The 18,775-nt window shown below is 40.4% G+C and overlaps 1 protein-coding gene across 10 annotated transcripts in view; it reads right to left on the reverse strand.

The window, feature by feature from the left end:
• The window catches only part of BLTP1 (bridge-like lipid transfer protein family member 1), a 141,477-nt gene that overhangs the window by 55,552 nt on the left and 67,150 nt on the right, over positions 1-18,775 (reverse strand). For all 10 annotated transcript variants that reach the window (XM_048508691.1, XM_048508698.1, XM_048508695.1 and 7 more), the window contains exons 37-49: positions 18,534-18,745; positions 18,122-18,273; positions 17,351-17,501; positions 16,456-16,608; positions 13,099-13,339; positions 10,293-10,441; positions 9,486-9,705; positions 7,481-7,639; positions 6,494-6,669; positions 3,300-3,475; positions 2,069-2,775; positions 1,223-1,468; positions 687-780 (exon numbers count right to left, since the gene is read on the reverse strand). In XM_048508691.1, the coding sequence (XP_048364648.1) occupies positions 687-780; positions 1,223-1,468; positions 2,069-2,775; positions 3,300-3,475; positions 6,494-6,669; positions 7,481-7,639; positions 9,486-9,705; positions 10,293-10,441; positions 13,099-13,339; positions 16,456-16,608; positions 17,351-17,501; positions 18,122-18,273; positions 18,534-18,745 (2,836 nt within the window). The remainder of the gene's footprint in view (positions 1-686; positions 781-1,222; positions 1,469-2,068; positions 2,776-3,299; positions 3,476-6,493; positions 6,670-7,480; positions 7,640-9,485; positions 9,706-10,292; positions 10,442-13,098; positions 13,340-16,455; positions 16,609-17,350; positions 17,502-18,121; positions 18,274-18,533; positions 18,746-18,775) is intronic.

The raw sequence follows: 18,775 nt of genomic DNA on the forward strand, positions 1-18,775 counted from the left end.
GGGTGCAGTTACAGCCCTAAAAAGAAGACCAAGGGACTCACGAAAGACATCTCTTTCTAAGTGACTGTTCTCTCTTGGTTTTCTTGCGCATAGCTCTTTCTTGAAATTCAGTTAAATCAAATGTCTAAAAAAACAGTATTGTCACTCATGTTATATTATTTCAGCATAACATATGACTTCCAACTGATGAAGGAATCCTGATCAACTTTTTTCACTTAGCACTTATTGAATTCAAGCCCTTTGTCTATTTTAACCTTCTTACAGGCCTCATACATTATCAGCTTTTCTTTTTAGTCTCTGCGGAAACAGTTGGCCGTTGTGCTGGAGTCCCTCAAGCCCAGAGATCCCGTCCATGCGGAAGAGCAGACATTGACTCATTAACTAATTTTTTATCTTTAATTGTGGCTAATAGTCCACTCAAAAGGCTTGTTGTATAACTCCTCATTGCAAAATTTCCTGTCAGCTTGCATGACTTCCAGCTTTTATTTCTCTTGGCTCGTAGTGATAAAAGAGTTACACTCTCTGTAGTTACATTTATTCTTTGTGCTGTTAAAATTAGGAGCTTGAATGTGCTGGGATTGAATTCAGGGATTGAATTTTAAGAATATTTCATAATTTTGGACTTGTTTTTTTTGTTCGCCCGTGTGTTTTGACACTCGAATTTCTGAACAGAAACAAGTACTTACTGAATGTTTGGTGTGATCCCTTCCAGAAGAACAATATTAACACCACCTATGTGAGCAGTTGCACTCGTCTCCGCCATCTTTTGGTGAAGTATATCTTTAAATGTTTTAAAAGCAAGTTAAAACTGGATGGAATTTTATACTGGTTGAATTCATTTTTATAAGAACACAGGCGATGCACACAAAAGTAGTTACTTTCAACTGCTAAAAAGCATTTGCTGTAATAGTTCAAGTACAAGATAAGAAACCTAAATGTAATTTTAATACCAACTTTTAGAATTATTTAAACTTTCATGTTGGAGAATACCACGCCTCCATTTATTCAGTTGTACTGCAATTATTCTCTCAGGAGTGTACGTTCAATATCTTCATGTATTTCAGCAAAGAGCACACACTACTAGAACAGGAGGTTTCTCGATCATATCACACAATAACATGTTTATTACACAGACATGCTAAGCCAAAACAAACACATTTGTTCCTTAAGTTTATTATGATCATTCCTCAACAATAACATTATTTTCAAAGAATCCAACTACCTTTCATTTTTTCTTTGAGTGTAAAACTCCCATGGATTCTCTTCAGCTCAGCTTCCATTGTTAGCCCACCAATATCCGCTTCAAGATGTGTGCGATTCACCATGCCTATTCCAAAGACTATCAGGGTCACATGCTGAGGTTCAGATATGACTAAACTGCGCTTCCTCTGGGTTCTGCTTAAGCTGTTGTTATCCTGCTCATTCTCAAATATAACTCGACATGCAGGCTCAGTGGGACTCTGAATACCTACAGAAAATAGATATTAGTAATGCAAATATACAAGAACAGAAGCAGCAGAATTCATAATGACCTTTAACCCTTTTCTCATTAATTCAATGTACATGTCATAGTTTGCGAGTAAGCAGTTTTATTTAATGCTTTAATAAATGTAGGGATCACAATGGCTTAGATCTGCTGGAGATTTCCGGAGACAGAAGGATCTACAGAACAGGACTTTCCTAACTCTTCCCTCTAATAGTGGCCCAAAACATCTCTCTTCCCAAATGCTGCTTCTTGGAGAAAGGAGACTCCCAAAAAAACAGCAAGGGGGTGGATTCGAGGGCTGACATGGAAATTCACAAAAAAATCCTTCCCCTTTTGTCTGCGGAAATCCTCTGTGATCAATATTATCAAAAAAGTTGTCATTAACGCAAACATGACAGATATCGCAAAATAAAAATAATTTTTATAATTAAACTTAGACAAATGCAAACCTAGTACCACAGATTACAACTCTGCTAATCCAATGACAAAATGGCAGGCTGGGAGTATCAACTTAGCAGGTACTGCTGTTATGTCTGAATCCTAATTCTAGTGATTTTCTAAGTTCTGCAGAGGCTCTCTTACCTGTTGGGCAAAACGTTTCAGAAGATTTCTCTAAAATCCCTGTTGGGTCCAAGATAAGAGAATAAAAGTTTAACAGCTTATACATGTTTTGCCAGCACTCTGCTGAAGGCTCACTCTGCTCCGATACGGTAATGGAGTCAGAGTCATCCATGTGAATGGTCACATGATCAACAACATCCTTTGAACCTTTCCTGGATACTTTAGAAGTCCTTCTTTCTGACCTCCCGAGCGAGTTCTTGTTTCGAGATTCCTTTTTATTGTTCTCATTGTTAGGTCGCTTGTTTTTTGCATTGTTCACTCTGTTGCCACCATTGAGGCTCCCTCGAGAGCTGCGGCTGAAGTCAGAAGAACGGAAGTCTCTGTGCTTGCGGGTTTTAAAGGTCGGCGTCGGAGAAGCGGAACCAGCTGTGTACCGACTGAGCTTGATGTCTGTCTGAGTAGCTTTGATGTCATCTATCATGGTGCTGAACTGGTGAATGAGACGCACCAGGGCCATATCGACATGCTGGCTTATAGACTGGCAGGAGATTGTAAAATTGCAATGAAAAGTGCTGTAATGACGTTTGTTGAAGTCATGAAAGGCGAGGGCACTGGTGGGGTTCTGGGGTGTGCACACTGATTTCTCCATTATAACAGCACTGAGGCTGAATGTTTCCAACATTAATGCAGGTTTAAATTCAAGGGGTGGCAGATTAACTGCTCCTTGCCTAAGAAAGAAACAGAAAGCTTTCAAAATTAGATCCTTTAGTTGTTCTACAGCTCTTAAATATTCTCACTCTTTTTGAGGGCTAAGTTTGCTGTGCCATGCAGTGTTCTATATTAACTCTATAACTGGGTAAGCACTGCAAAGTTCCATTAGTTATAATTTTTTTCATGGTTATCATTCCTCATGCAGTGCTGCAAATAGCAACGAAGGACCTGCTGCCATAAGTGAACAGGGAAGTATTTAATATTCCCTGTTTAATAATTGGTTCATATTGATAGGTGGTGCTCCTTCACCACTTGTCTAGCTTCAATATGCCTCACAGAATTTTCTAACATACTGCCCAAAAACAAAAAGCACTAGAATGCTACCTCCAAAAAAGTCAAGAAAAATGAGCTTCTGTGCTGTGTCTACCTTACATCTGACTTGTTTGAAAGAGATCAAGAAATGAACAGTGTCAATTGTTCCAAAGTGAATAAAAAGCACACTGAATACTGAGCACACCCTCTCAGCATTTAAGTGCCATACCTTCGTGCTCTTTTGCTTCTTCTCTCCTTCGCTGTATCTGAATCCACAATATCTGCTCTGAGGCAGTCCAGGGTCCCTGAGAAGGAAAGGTGTTCTCCAAAGTACATTCGGTAGCACAGTGGCACTGCATCCTGAGACTGAATCCCCATGTGGCTCAGAAGAGGTTTGAAAACGACCTGTTAAAAATGACAGAGAGTTATAAAATTCCTTTGACATCTGCAAAAACACAACCACAATTTTGAAGTTGGCTCTAATATCTCCAAGTGAATAGCCAGTTTGGTGGCATATGTCATTCAGCAGAATAGGCTACCCAAGGAGAGGTGAGAGTTTTCTCCCTCCCCTCTGGCACCTGTGTCTCCGACTCTCTCTTTGGAGACAGCACCATGGCATGGTTGCTGCCTGCCGCTGTTCTATATCCCCCCCCCCATTCCTTTTTGGGTTGGGCTGCCTGTTGCTACTGGACTCAAATCCTGGTTGTCTAATATTGTAAATCACCTCATAACGGCAACCTGAGTATTGGAAGACCAACAATTAATAATGAACTAAAATGCTACTAGAACAGGGGTAGGGAACCTGCGGCTCTCCAGATGTTCAGGAACTACAATTCCCATCAGCCCCTGCCAGCATGGCCAATTGGCCATGCTGACAGGGGCTGATGGGAATTGTAGTTCCTGAACATCTGGAGAGCCGCAGGTTCCCTACCCCTGTACTAGAACATGGCCCTACTGCCTGGAAACCACACAACACCCCAGATATTATTTATATTTATTAGTGATGTGGGTGCACAGCTCTTGCGTTAAACATGCTTTCCTTCCCATTCAAGTGTCCAGTTTCAGAGCTGAGTTTCCATTCAAATTAATGTACTAAAAGTGTACCGAAATTCCACTGACCAAGGATTTCATCAACAGCTAAGAAAAAAAACTTTACTTTCGATCTGCTGGACCATCTCTATCAGATCGAAAGGTTTCTGCCAAACAGCATGTCTTTCTCATGTTTCCCTTCATGATGCAACCCCAAATGCTGAGAGCATCCAGAAGCACTTTGGGCTGCAGCAGAAACAAGACGGTGAGAGTTGTTTCCCATGGAAGGAAATCCTTCCATTCATGGAAACGTTTTAGTCAATGCCAACTTTTGTCAATTTAATTTTCAGTAGACTAGTATGTATGCAACCACTCTGTCCTATAAAGTCTGAAACCTTCCTCTAGCTCCCCCTCCAACTTAAATGGCTCTTCTTCTTGCAGAATAGTTGGTGGAAGATTCCTCAGTCTGGAAGAACGGTTCAGACTCTGGTGAGCAGGGTATATACCTCAGGATGACCATTCTTATTGTACTAGTTTGCAATGGAGCAGTTTCACAACTAAGAACTTCACTTTCAGTCATAATGAAACTGACCAAAGTTTCCTTAGTTATACAAAGCCTTAGCCGTGTTCTTCTCTGAAGACTTAGGGAGTGTTTTTGTGGTTGGTAGGCTGAGTGGTTTTTTTTTCACCAGAGTAGCTGACATACTTTCCTTAGTCTACTAGACTATAATTTTTTCAGTTAAATACCAAATACTCTTCTGGACACAGGAATGATTCTTGCTATGGTGTATCCCTAATAGTACTCAAGGAAATTGCACAGCTTTTAAAGGTTTTCACAATTCACAAACACAATACATTTCATGTGAAATTTCCCCTGGAAAAAAAGCTAGGAAAACTTCAGCAAGTACAGAATGTAACAGTATACCACTTGCTGGTTCATACTGTTAACACACTGTATGGCCTGGACCAGCATCTTTCGGGAAAGTATTCATTGGTTTGTACGTTAAGTTCATCACTTTGTGTCTTATACATAGTCTTAAGGGTTTTCTCTTATTATTGTACGCCAGCGTGGTGTAGTGGTTAAGAGCCAGTGTGGTGTAGTGATTAAGAGCAGGTGGATTCTAATCTGGAGAACCGGGTTTGATTCCACATTCCTCCACCCAAGTGGCAGAGGTGAACCAGATGTGTTTCCGCATTCCTACATTCCTGCTGGGTGACCTTGGGCTAGTCACAGTTCTTCGGAGTTCTCTCAGCCCCACCTACCTCACAAGATGTCTGTTGTGGGGAGAGGAAGGGAAAGGAGCTTGTAAGCCATCTTGAGTCTCCTTTTGGGAGAGAAAGGTGGGATATAAATCCAAAAACTCTTCTATCTAGTACCATATTTTTGTACAACTGTGTAAAGTTACTTTAATTGCATCGCCTGCTTTGAGGGGGTTTTTCCCCCGGAAAGGCAGACTATAAATATAATTAAATGTAAAACATCTTGTTTTGTAAAGGGAAGCTAGGAAGAATGATGCATCGGATTATATGCTTAACTTGAAAAAAATCAGAAAATCAATTGCTGCCTGAGGGAAGGAGCTGATAGCCCTCCTAACCTTTCGAGAAATTATGAGCACTGCAACCATTTTTAGAGTGGTAAAACATTTTATTAACAAAAAATTGGTTCAAGGTAAACAAAGTGTAAGGCGCAGCATGAGGGTCTGATCTTCTGATCTGTTACTGGGCAGCACAAGTGCTGTCCCCTAGACACCTAAATTTTTCACAGCACGCCTGCTGGTGAAAAATTATACACACACTGGAGCAGCTGTGAGATTCTAGATGGGCGGTCGCCACTTCCTGAAGACTCTTTGCTGCCAGGGGCGCTAGCCATATAAGCCCACATCTGGCAGGGGACCCCTTGGCTTGCTACACACCAAACCTCCTGAGGAGGTTCCACTAAAGCGGGTATTTTCCCGCTGCCCCCCAGCTAATAAAGCACCTGAATTAACAAAGACTAAAAACCAGGAGAGGTGCGTGGGAAACACGCTCCTTGCGGCAAATGGGAAGGTGGGAAGACCAGGCCCTGACCTAAATAGGTCCGGCTCCACCTTCCTTGGTGACGTCAGGGCGCCCAGTGTCACTGCTCGGTGCCCTGAAGCCTGCCAGGCCCACGTTGCCTGGCCAGCCTGAATCCTCACGAGCTCTGAAGAGCTTGCGAGGCACAGTGGAAGGGGGGGCATCACGGAGGCTGTCCCTTCCCCACCAGCAATGGCTGCCGCGGTAAGTCGCAGTCGCTCTATGTGGAAGCCTCTTTAAGTTTACATTGTAACACAAGAGAACCAAATATGGCCTTTACATTTCATTTGTTGTGAAAAGGAGCGTCTCCTTCAGTTTTAAAAACATTCAAATACCCACCTGGGCATCAGCAAGCTGAACAGCAGGAAATTCCCGGTTACCTTCCTCTACCCCAACAATATCATCCTGACTGGTACTGTGTTGTGAATGTGTTCCGTCCAACGTGTTCTGATCACTGGAAAGTACTGTATTGAAGTCAGATGCGGAAGGTATCGTAGGAAGATTTGGGGCGACACCTAAAAAACAATACCATGTCTGTATTGTGTAACTTGTAGTTCTGAACAATGCAGATTCATTCAGTTTATGCAGATAAAGAATTAGATTCAAGTGCAAGGAGAAAACATGCTGCACTATCTTGCCAGTTTAAGCTGGTATTGCCCACATACAGAAGACAGTAGAGAATGAACTTTATCAACTGTGATCTAGTCGTAACAGGAAAAAGTCAGATGAAACAACTTTAGATTTTCATCGTGTGGAGTTCATTCCATCTCTCTTCCAAAGGACAGAATGTTCAGATACCTTTCAGATCTTTGATCATGTGGGAAAATTAAAAATAATGATCAGTAAAAACCCCTAATTTATGGGGGGAGGGGGGAAGTCCACACAGGAGGATGTTGTAGAGTATTCCTCTTTTGGAAGACATCAGCTGCCTGATATCTTTCAATCAGTGTCAAAGGCACAGACTTTACCTGAGGTCTTCATTGAACTCTAGACAGCAAAATATACCAGGCATTTAGGCTATCAGTCATTTGTTCAGAGGCTACATACTCCCAAATACCAGTTGACGAGAACAACTTTATAATTATTTGTGGAATTCTGGAACTTACTGGCTAGAACAAATATACTGAACTGGATACAACTTTGGCCTCGTTCAGGAAGATTCCCTTCATGTTCGTATCTTAAGTGCTTTGAAGACACCATTCCATATTTGAAGCTCTTCTGGTTCATTTAGAAACTTAAAAAGTAGCTTTTAAAAAATTAAAAATAAAAGAGGAGCTGCTTAAGAAGTTCAGTTATAATATTAAAAACAGAGCTTCTGGGTAATACCTGTCGGAAGACTATTGTGTCCAGATTTGGTGACAGGAGATTCTTGAACCACACTTCCTCTGTTGCCCACAGCATTTGACATCCAGTTATAAAAGCTCACAGATGATGGCTCAGTTAACAAAGGATGTTCTGACAACATATCTGAGGGCACAGTGTTCGCTGTAGGCACAAAATACAATTCAATTTATCACTATATGTTCCATAAAACTGGTATTATCAAGTTAATACTAAGAAAAAACTTTTTTCAGTTCCTAGCTCCAAAGACACATTGGAAGGAAACTGAGAAACTCAACTGTGAAGCTAGTATTATTAAATCAACACATCATGAATACTGGCTGTGAGGGATTTTCCAGGCTGCGTGGCTATGGTGTGGTAATGTTTCACCCACATCTATGGTTGGCATCTTCAGAGGCATGTCACAGTGAGATGCGTTTTTCTCTATGGCACAGTGCGGAGTGAATGTGTGGTGGGGTATATGTTTTGTCCACTTCACAGGTGGGCGGGGGTTGAGGTGTATTTCCATATGTCCAGGTGGAGTTAATGCAACTGCAACTAAAATCCACCCAAACACATGAAAATGCGCCTCACCCCCTCCCTCCACCTGTGAAGCAGACAAAATATATACACCACCACACAATCACTCCACAAAATGCCACGGAGAAAAATTCATCTTTCCGTGACGTGCCTCTAAAGATGCCAGCCATAAATGCAGGTGGAACGTTAGGAGTTAAAACTACCAGACCCCAGCTACACAGCCCAGAAAACCTATACCAGCCGGTTGATTGCAGCCAATACATCATGAATACAAAAACAGGACATTTAACAGATCCCACCATCTGGACATAATATATCTAACTGAACAAATAGTCCTTCATCATTGTGTCCCTACTCTAAAGATGCTGGGGCTTAGATTGCCTTCTCCAATGGTTCGCTGTTATTGGCTGCTTTAAATGAACCATAAAGCATACTGCTGCAAAGTACCATGGTTAAACTGTCTGGATGCTTTAGTTTTGCAATAATGCTGATACTCAGCATTTCCATGACAAAGCATATGTAGGTGTTAACTGAAAAAGTACCTTACCTTCTGGCTATTATGGATTTTCTGGGCTGTGTAGCTGTGGTCTGGTAGTTTTAGCTCCTAATATTTCACATGCATCTATGGCTGGCATCTTCAGGGGCATGCCATAGTAAGATGTGTTCATCTCCATAGCACAGTGTGACACATCTCCTTGACACATTTTACTGTGATATGCCTCTGAAGATGCCAGCCTTCGATACAGGTGAAATGTTAGGAGCCAAAACTACCACTCCACGGCCACACGGCCCAGAAAATCCACAACAGCCAGTTGATTCCAGCTGTGAAAGCTTTCAACAATTCCTTAACTTTGGCTGTTAAAGGGACACCAAATATATGCAGCGGCAAAACAGGACAACTTTCCTATAATCTGTAGAACAGCATCAACTACACTCTCCATGCAAACTTAACATAAATAATTTTGTTAATAATGAAGTCAGATATGACAACCAATTTTGAAAGTTTGAAGCTGACTAAGATGCCTGCTTCTGAGTGTTCTCAACATGCTACTAATTTTACTGTATCTTACTTTTAACATTTGAATCAACATTGCAAATTCTACACTAAGAACTCCCTGTTAACCAGGAGTAGTGGTGGTGGTGGTGTTTAACACTAAGTATACACTTGCACAAATATAAACAGAAAATTTTAAAAGTAAGCATCAAGAAAACGCCTAATAATATTTAATTAACTAAAGGAACTGAGCATGATATTTCTTCTCTGCACCTGCTTCCACTACGAGAGTTAACTGGAATGCCCAATAGACCTCCAATGGGTTCTCTAGCAGTAAAGGCTTGCCAACAATTAGGAGTCAAAAGATAACAGATGGCAACCTTTGGACTGGCAATATCAAAAAAACTCAACAACCATATTGGGTTGCACTTAGTTTTAACTACCCAATACTGAACCATAGTGCAAGGCACTTTGTACCTGTTCTTGTTAAAGAACTACTTTTGGGAGCTGTTGCATTTCTTTGAGGAGTCCCTTCCAGAAGATTGTGTAGGCTTGGAAAACTTCCTGTCAGGTAGCTGAGCAGACTTTCTTTCCTTGGGCTTTCTTTAATAAGCATTCCAGAACGTCCAACATGCACTGGTGAGTCTGTAGCCGTATCTCCACTAGTGTAGCTCAGGGAGTGATATGGATGGATACCCTGAAAACACATAGATCACATGAAAAGCTTAACAGCCAAATCCCACCCATTTATATTAATAGAAACCTAAAAGACTGGCTTCCTTACATATTTATTTATTGTATTTATTTTTAAAAAAACATATTAACAAAGATCTGGAGTTAGATTAGTAGTGCTATACTACCAGGAAACTGGCCAAGGAACATAATCATCACATTTCAAGACTGATTCCATATATGTTTGTTTTTCTTCCACAAATGCTGTCTCCATATAAAATGATATCAAACCAGTGCTGAGAGGGAACAGCAGGCAAAAGCTTCAGCCTCAATTATATGTTTGCTTGGTCCTCCAGGTTGGCTGCTGTGTTAAACAGTATGCTGCACTAGAGGGACCACTGGGCTCTCCTTATGTTCTTATCAGAGGAGTAGCAAGTGGGGAAGCGCCCAGTGCACTGGTGCGTCCTCCGCTGCTATCCCGCCCCAGAACGCCCTCACCACAACCCCACAGGGCACCCCATCGGTGTGTCGCGCCCCACCCCCATGGAGCTACGCCTATGGTTCTTATCCATCTCTTACCCTTTCCTCACTTTAAGAATAAAACATACTAACCTTTATTTTAAGAGCAGAATCACTATGTGTATGAGACTTTGATAGTTTTCTCATGATCTCAGCACCAGTCACAGGCCCAGTAGATACCCCAGCAGGTGGGGGGCGGGTACCAGTTCCTTCCAGAAGCATGGTATGCTCACTGACAGTGGCTGAAACATACAACAGTTTGTACAAATTAATGACAACTGAAATGTAGCCAAAAGCTATTTGTTATTGAGAGTGCTTTTTACTGGGCTCAGCTGAAAGCTTTCATTTATATTTGACAGACAAATTGCAGCGATGGATATGACCTCGATTTCAGACTTTAAGCTTGGGCCAGTTGATATATTCTAGGCATGCAACGAATTTCGGAGGAAGATGCTCTTCATGCCTACTTTTCGTGTGCCTGTTGGCCAAAAGTGTAAACGAGCTTATAATTTGTGTGTTCTTCTCAGAATAGTTTTTATGTCCAGTTCTCTTTGTCAGTTTACATCATCAACATGAAGGACTTCACAGAGCAGCTTGATTAGAGTGCTTCTGCCACACTGTATTTAAGATGAAACAAAACGCCAAGGACCCAAATAGCTATTTACTGGGTCATTTCCAATAAACACATTACTTTTTCAATGGTTCTGTGACAGGCAAACAAAAAGTTTTTCAACACAATTAAGTAATGACTAGCAATGGAGTTGGAACTACAATATTCTCCCTCTCATTGGGTTACATTACTTCAAAAAGAGCTGCCAGTACTGAATGAGTATGTATTAGCTGCCAAAGTACATCATCTGCCATTAATTGCATGTTCAAGAGCCAAGCTGAACTTTCCAAAGGCTTTCTATTGTTTTCAGTTGACCTTAATCCTAATAAGCAAGGATAATCACAGTAGCAGATTTCACTACTGTTAAGTCCAAACATGGCAAAAACTACACACTGAACACATTTTAAAACGAATCACATAAAGCATAATGCAACAGAAGAAATGCACTTGCATTTACAGTCCAATCCTGCCAATCTTAATAATGTTTAAAATGTTTTCCTTGGTATCTGATTAGCTTCTCATTTCAATGAAACCTACGTCCAAGTAAGTGTGATTGCAACTGCAGGTTGAAATTGTCCAGCTGAGTAAACTTTTCTAGAGAAGTCCAGCTTAGCAGTAATATTCTACTCAAGGCTAGAGGGTGGACTTCATCTTTATGAATGTACTACCTCTTCACTGAAGAGGCCTTCCCAGTCAGGGCTGTAGCCAGCCTTCCTCATAGGTAGGGTTGCAGGAGTCCAACCTGGGACAAACCAATGGCCCATGGGGTGGCACACCCACTGCACTCACCCTAGTTATGTCCCTGCCTTTTCTCCTTCCACAGTGGTAAAATTTAGAGGTGGCAGTTGGAATCAGGATACTTCAAAAAGTATTTTGCAGCTATCATGAGTAAGACGGACCTGGGTTTTCAACGGTGTTGACTACCCTCTAGCACCAGAAATGAAATTCAAGCTACCATGTGTAACTTTCAGAAGAGACCAGAAGATAGTTTACTGCCTGACCTGGGTGTTTTGGCCTTAGCTGCATATCTAAATGCATGTAGGGAAGACAGACAGCCCTTCAGAGGCATATTGCTATCTATTTCTTAAAGTTCTCTTCTATTTGAAGAACTGTCATTATTGTTTCAAGAATTTACCGCATATCAATAATTCTGGGAGGTGATGGGCATCTGCTGTATAAAAAATATAGCTAGGAGGACAGGGAGCTCCTTCCCCTAGTGAAGTTAGAGGACTGTCCTGTCTCCCATAATGCTGACACACTTCCAGAGGCTAAAACTAACCTATATGGAGAACAGAAATTTCTAACAAGTAAGATTTTGCTTTTCCTTTAGTGAGTGAGTGAATGAGTAAGTATGTATGCATGCATGTATGCATGTATTTATTTATTTATGTATTTATTTCCCCACAGGGCTCAGGATAGGTCGCAAAGTAAAATTATTATACAGTTATTAAAACTTTTAAAAATGTAAATATTGATACAAATACTAAAACAACGACACTTCAACACCAGAACTGCTAAATAGATGTTAAAACCGATGGTACTAAATAATAAATAATCCCTCTGCCACCTCTCCTCCTCCTCCCCCCCCCCCCGCCCCCGGCCAAAAGGAGATTATCTTACTTCATTCGATCCAGCTGGCTGGCTGGGGAAGGCCTGATGGAACAGCCATGTCTTGCAGGCCCTGCGGAACTGTGATAACTCCCACAGGGCTCTGACATCACTTGGTAGCTTGTTCCACCAGGCCAGAGTCGGGCCGTAAAAGCCCTGGCTCTTGTCAAAGTCAGCTGGACATCTCTCGGCCCAGGGACAATCAGAAGTTTCCCCTCCAGCGAATGGAGGAGCCTTTGAGGGCAATATGGGGACATGGGTCCCCATTTACATAGCAAGGAAAGTTAAGTTGTTCACCAGCTAACTTCTACAGAGTGTAAAACAATCAGAGCTAAAGAGGAACTACTCTGTCATGATAACATGTCAGAAACTCTGAAAATAAATATAAGTTTGGATCCTGTGGAAAATCTTCATTGATAGGTTTTCTGTCAGTGCAGTGGGCTACCTCACACTTCCTTAGATTCTCTGCAGCCTAAAATGCATCCTGAAATACTATTCTTGGAAAACACGAGACCCAAGAAAAGTATGAGGGCAGAGTTGGAGGTCTGAGGTTTGTTACCAGAAATTTTCCACTGCTAACTCAGAGAGAGACTTCCCAATAAGTACCATCTAAGATAGATAAATGGTATTTATGGACACAAGAAGTTATTTTGAAAAGATATGGCTAAAATACAAAAATACCTGCATCAAACTCAAACTCTGCTCCATCAGCACTGGTGTCACTTTGAAGACCGCCTCCATTGTCTAAACCAAAGCCATCCTCTGGCTCACTGGGCACAGTCGGCTGGACTTTCATGGGCTGAGCTGGTCTATGTAAACTCACCCCTTTGAAGGTTGGTGTTACAACAATGAATTTCATCCACTGCCTAGCTAAGGCAATGAGACCTTTCTTTAATGTTACAAGAGCAGGAAGGCCATCACTCTGGAAGACAAACACATGTCAAAGACATTCCTATGGTTTTTGTTTGGAATACAATTGTGTCATATTTCATCTCCCTCTCCCTCCTCCAAACGTTGACAAAATGCATGGGGAAAGATGAGGGAACAGAAAACAGTGAAAACAGGGATTTGGAAATGTTTAATGCTGCAAAAAGATACAGTCTTTAAAAAAATCAAAGTATATTAAAATTATTCAACAAGGCAATCAACAGAACAGGCTGTGCTACAGAAATCATTTAAAAATAAATACAATTTTACTCTTGGATCAAGCCAATAATTAATAAAGTTGTCCTTGTTTTCAAATTTTCAAATTATAAAAATACAGATATTGTCAGGAAATAGCAAGCCCCTCAAGAGATACTAAAAGACATTTTACAAACATTTATTGAAAAATACTGTACTAATGTATGCGGGTAAACTCTAAAATGTCCTATTGTTAACAGCTGTGCTCAAGTCTTGCATACTGAGGGCAGTGGGTCCTTTATTGAGTCAATCCACTTCATCTCCCATTGACTCTTCCTCTTTTCATGCTACTTTCAAGTTTTCCTAGCATTATTGGTATTTCTACCCTGAACTGGATAGCCCAGGCTAGCCCAATCTCATCAGGTCTCAGAACCTAAGCGGGATCAGTCCTGGTTAATAATATTTGGTTGGGACACCATCAAGGTTTGGTTGGGACACCATCATGACACAGATAGATAATGGCAAACTACCTCTGAAAATCTTTTGCCTTGAAAACCTCATAGGTCACCACTTCATCTGTGACTTATGGCAAAAAAGTCTATTATTATTATTATTATTATTATTATTATTATTATTATTATTATTATTATTATTATTATTATAAAACAGTTATACACAGCAAACAAGATCAATATGCTGGATTTTGTATTACATCACACGTCGGACACTTCCCAAGCATCTAGGACTGTGTGATGTAATACAAAATCCAGCATATTGATCTTGTTTGCTGTGTATAACTGTTTATTATTATTATTATTATTATTATTATTATTATTATTATTATTATTATTATTATTACAAAACAGTTATACACAGCAAACAAGATCAATATTATTATAACTGTTTATTATTATTATTATTATTATTATTATTATTATTATTATTATTATTATTATTATTATTATTATTATTATTATTACAAAACAGTTATACACAGCAAACAAGATCAATATGCTGGATTTTGTATTACATCACCATTCGAGGACACTTCCCAAGCATCTAGGACTGTGTGATGTATGGAAATAATAATGTGTGCAGAGCCGAGTAGGGTGGCCTTTTGCAGCTGACATATGGTGATTTTGTCAGGCATCCAATTGTTTTTTAGTACCGTTTGAATATCTTTAGGCACTGCACCCAGTGTGCCGATCACCACTAGGGACCACCTTCACTGGTTTGTGCCAGAGTCTTTGTGGTTCAATCCTTAAATCCTCCTATCGTGTAAGTTTTTCCAGATTTACTTCTCATCAATCCTGCTGTCACTTAGGAATTGTAACATCAACTATCCACACTTTCTTTTTTTTTCCACAATCGTGGGAGTCAGAATTATTGTGTTCCAAAACTTTGTCAGTCTGAATTCGGAAGTCCCAGAGTAGTTTTCACGTGTTCATTTTCAATGACCTTTTCAGGTTTGTGATTCCACCAGTTCTTTGTCACAGGCAGATGGTGGATTTGTGGCACAAGTTCCAGTCGAATCATCTGAGCAACAGTATTAACCTCTGCTTGTGAATCCGTCCTGCTGATCTTCTTGCAGCAATAAGTATGTGATCTATTGTTTAGTCTCTGCTTCCTTGCCAGAGTCTGCACTTAGGATCTGTAGTTGACTTTTCAATTCTGGCTTTGATGGCGTTTGTTGGAATTGCTTGGTCTTGGGCTGCAAGAATCCAAGCTCTCAGTCTCCTTTTTTAATGTTCCATTTGTGAATTACAACCAGGTTTTTTCCTTATCCAATTTTGTCCTCCAATTTTTTCTAGGAACTGTCCATGGAGAGCCTTCTTTTGCCAGTTTTCTCTTCTGCTTTGCAGTGTATTTTTACGGTATTCACTCTTTGTCTTTTGCACTTTGAGCAGTTTTCTGCTGTTGACTTCCATCAATGCTGGTTCTTCACTGTTTTTCACATAATCTGCCAGTGCATGTTTCTCTTCTTCCACCATTTGTTTCACTTGCAGAAGCCCTCTACCTCCTGATTTTCTGGGTGGGTAAAGTCTGTCAACATCACTATGCGGGTGTAATGAGTAATTGGTTAATCATCAGTTTTTCTTGTTTTTCTGTCCAGATCATCCAGCTCTGCTTGCGTCCAGTTCATAATTCCAGCAGTGTATCTGATGACGGGTATGGCCCAGGTGTTGATAGCCTTGATCGTATTCCCGCCGTTTAATTTGCTCTTCAAAATTTTTCTGACCCTTTGGACATATTCTCTGCGGACCACATTTTTCACATGTCCATGCTTGATGTTGTCCAGGTTGTTGTTGTTGTTGTTGTTGTCCAGGTTATTATTATTATTATTATTGTCCAGGTTATTATTATTATTATTATTGTCCAGGTTATTATTATTATTATGCGTTATGCAGGTTGTCGTTGTTATTGTTATTATTGTTATTATTAATTGAATTTATAGGCCGCCTCCTTCGAAAGAAAGACCCTAAATTGAAAGCTCTCCATCTCAAGCTGTTCCTGCGAACAGCAATCAACAATATAAAATCAACAACTTAAAACACTAAACCCATTAAAACCTATGCAGCGATTACTAACAGCAAAAAGCTATAAAAGGCAACCAAGGTTTTTTATAAACAGAAGTTGTTTAAAAGCAGGCACCCGATCTAAGGCTAAAAAGAAAGGGAGGGAGTAGGCCGGGCCCGCAATGGAATCCAAAATCAGGCCCAGCCGTAATGAAAGATGGAACCCAGTTACTCCTGTCTTCCCATAATGTGACTAAAATACAATACCCTGAGTTTAGTCATTATAGCTTTTAAGGATAGTTCAGGCTTGATATGATCTAGAATCCACTCATTTGTATTTCTGGCAGTCCAAGCTATACTAAGAGTTAACATAATATCACTCTAAAACATGTTAACTTACCATAGTTGCATCTTCAATAACGGAATAGTTTGCCTGGTGGAGATAGTGGTGCAGTATATTACACAGCAAACAGGAAGGATTTTCTTGCAGGTAGCGGGCTAATTTAGTGAGCCTGTTATACTTGCTTCTCAGAGGAAAGTGGGCACTTTTGTTCTGAATATGTAAAGAGATTGGTAGATTACTAATATAAGTCCCCATCATCGAAATCTGTCACCAGAGCTACTCCCTCTTGTTCAGATGAGAATGAAAGGGCAGCCGGGGCAGGGGGGTGGGGGTGGGTGGGTGTTTCCTCAGAATCATATGGTCCTTTTCCCCAATTCCTCAAGCACAGTGAAATTGTTGTTTTTCTGACAAGGCTTTTAGAAATCACACTATGTGAATTATTACAAATAGACCCATGAATGGTCATCTCAAATCTTTTAGAAAACAAACTCTACAATATATTATTTTTATAAAATTTTGACAATCCAATAGCTAGTTAGGTTAATAAATAGGTAAATTAGTTTGTTTGGAGTACTGACTTTACATAATCTTAGAAAGCAAATTGTTAGTCTGGAGACTGTGATGTGAACAACTGATTATCTGCATATATTTCTACAGGACTTTGTAGCGTGAGAAGGCACCACCATTAACTGAATGGATGTGTAGGATACAATCCATACCAATCCTACCTGGCCACGAGGTATCTAAGGATATTGCTACCCATACATGGGCACTAACCTACATATTCCAAGCATTACACTAGGCAAACTATGGACTACAGTGGACAGACAGTATTTACAACTGCTAACTCAGAAAGACATAAAAACATGTTCGTTTTTTTAAAAAATTAGGCAACTTTTGAAAGCCAAGCAATGAATTACACAGATCAGGTATTTTTCATCAATCCACCCACCTCTAAAGCTTCAGTCATTATACAGCCCATGACAGCACAAACTCGTAGAGTTCCTTCTGTGTCCAATTTGTTTAAAGAAGACTTTACTTGATCAATAGGCACAAGCCAAGCACCAACAGCAGGTGTTGCAGTGCTCAGAAGGTTCAGTTGCCTGTTGGAAGAAAATTCAGTGATGAAAACAGCAGGTATTCCTTTTAAGATGATTTACAGAAGTCCATCTGTTTCTACTCGATAAAAACAGAAGGGTTCATTTGACATTATTATGTAAATGCTAAGGAGCCTGTTAGTGTCAGTGTTACTCTTTCACTGGTACACGAGAACTTTTCACTCCTTCCTCGAAAGGAAGGATATAAAATATGCTGAAGATAAGTACATCTATTTGATATTTTGTGATTGTCCACAAGAAGAAAAAGTTGAAACTGAAAGCAACAGTGCAACAGACCAAGATACAGAGCTCATACTTTTGTAATGCTCTACATTTTAATAACTTCAATTATACCCCACCTTTTTTCTCAATAGGCACCCAAAGCCACTTCATAGTTCTCCTTTCCTCCACTGTATCCTCACAACAACTCTGTGAGACGTGTTAAGCGGAGTGCTGTGATTGGTCCAAGGTCAACCAGCAAGCTTCCATGGCAGAACACGGTGTCTCCCAAATCCTAGCCTTACACTGATCACTACACCACACTGGTTCTCATGACAGGCAAGTAACAGCATTTAATGTTAGTGTACATAAGAAGCAATTGACTACTTAAGTGGAATCGACTGTACCTCGAAAATATGTGGTCAGGAGAGCGGACATTGGTGGGAGCAGCAAAACTGAACCAAATTTCTTTGATTGTCAGCTTCATGCTACTTGAATCAGGTGGGGGAGGTCTTAAAGGATTATCTTTTTTCAGATCATCTGATTCAACTCCTTCATCCTATGCAAAAAAAATGAAAATAAGAACGAACAGGACAAGGAAGTCACAAGACAAGACACAGAAAAGACAGGAATGCCGATACATCAGTACACTGATTCACCAGCCACGGTAAAAGTCATTAATCTTTCCACAAAAATGGACGTGGCCATGGACTGCACATTTTGCCAGATAGGATACATCAATGTAACCAACAAATTTTTAACTTGGCACACCAGAAAAGCCTGTTTTTACACTGTCACAAAAATTAGTAGTTAATTTACCTGCTCATCTGAAACAGAATTTGCGTGAATATCTGAAGCAGCACTTGTTTGATCACAAGGAAGATTTTCCTCGGACACATCGGTATTGTAACCACTCCCGGTTGGAGAATCTGAAGAATTGTTGGATGCAAGCAGTCCACCCCTATCTGTGGCTGTACATTTACCCATATTTCCAAACGTGCTGTATAAAACAGCACCCGATTGTCTGCCCCCTGCCAGAATAAAAAGGTGGAGAGAAGATG

Source organism: Sphaerodactylus townsendi, linkage group LG10 (genome assembly GCF_021028975.2).
Source record: "Sphaerodactylus townsendi isolate TG3544 linkage group LG10, MPM_Stown_v2.3, whole genome shotgun sequence".
Lineage (NCBI taxonomy): Eukaryota > Metazoa > Chordata > Lepidosauria > Squamata > Sphaerodactylidae > Sphaerodactylus > Sphaerodactylus townsendi.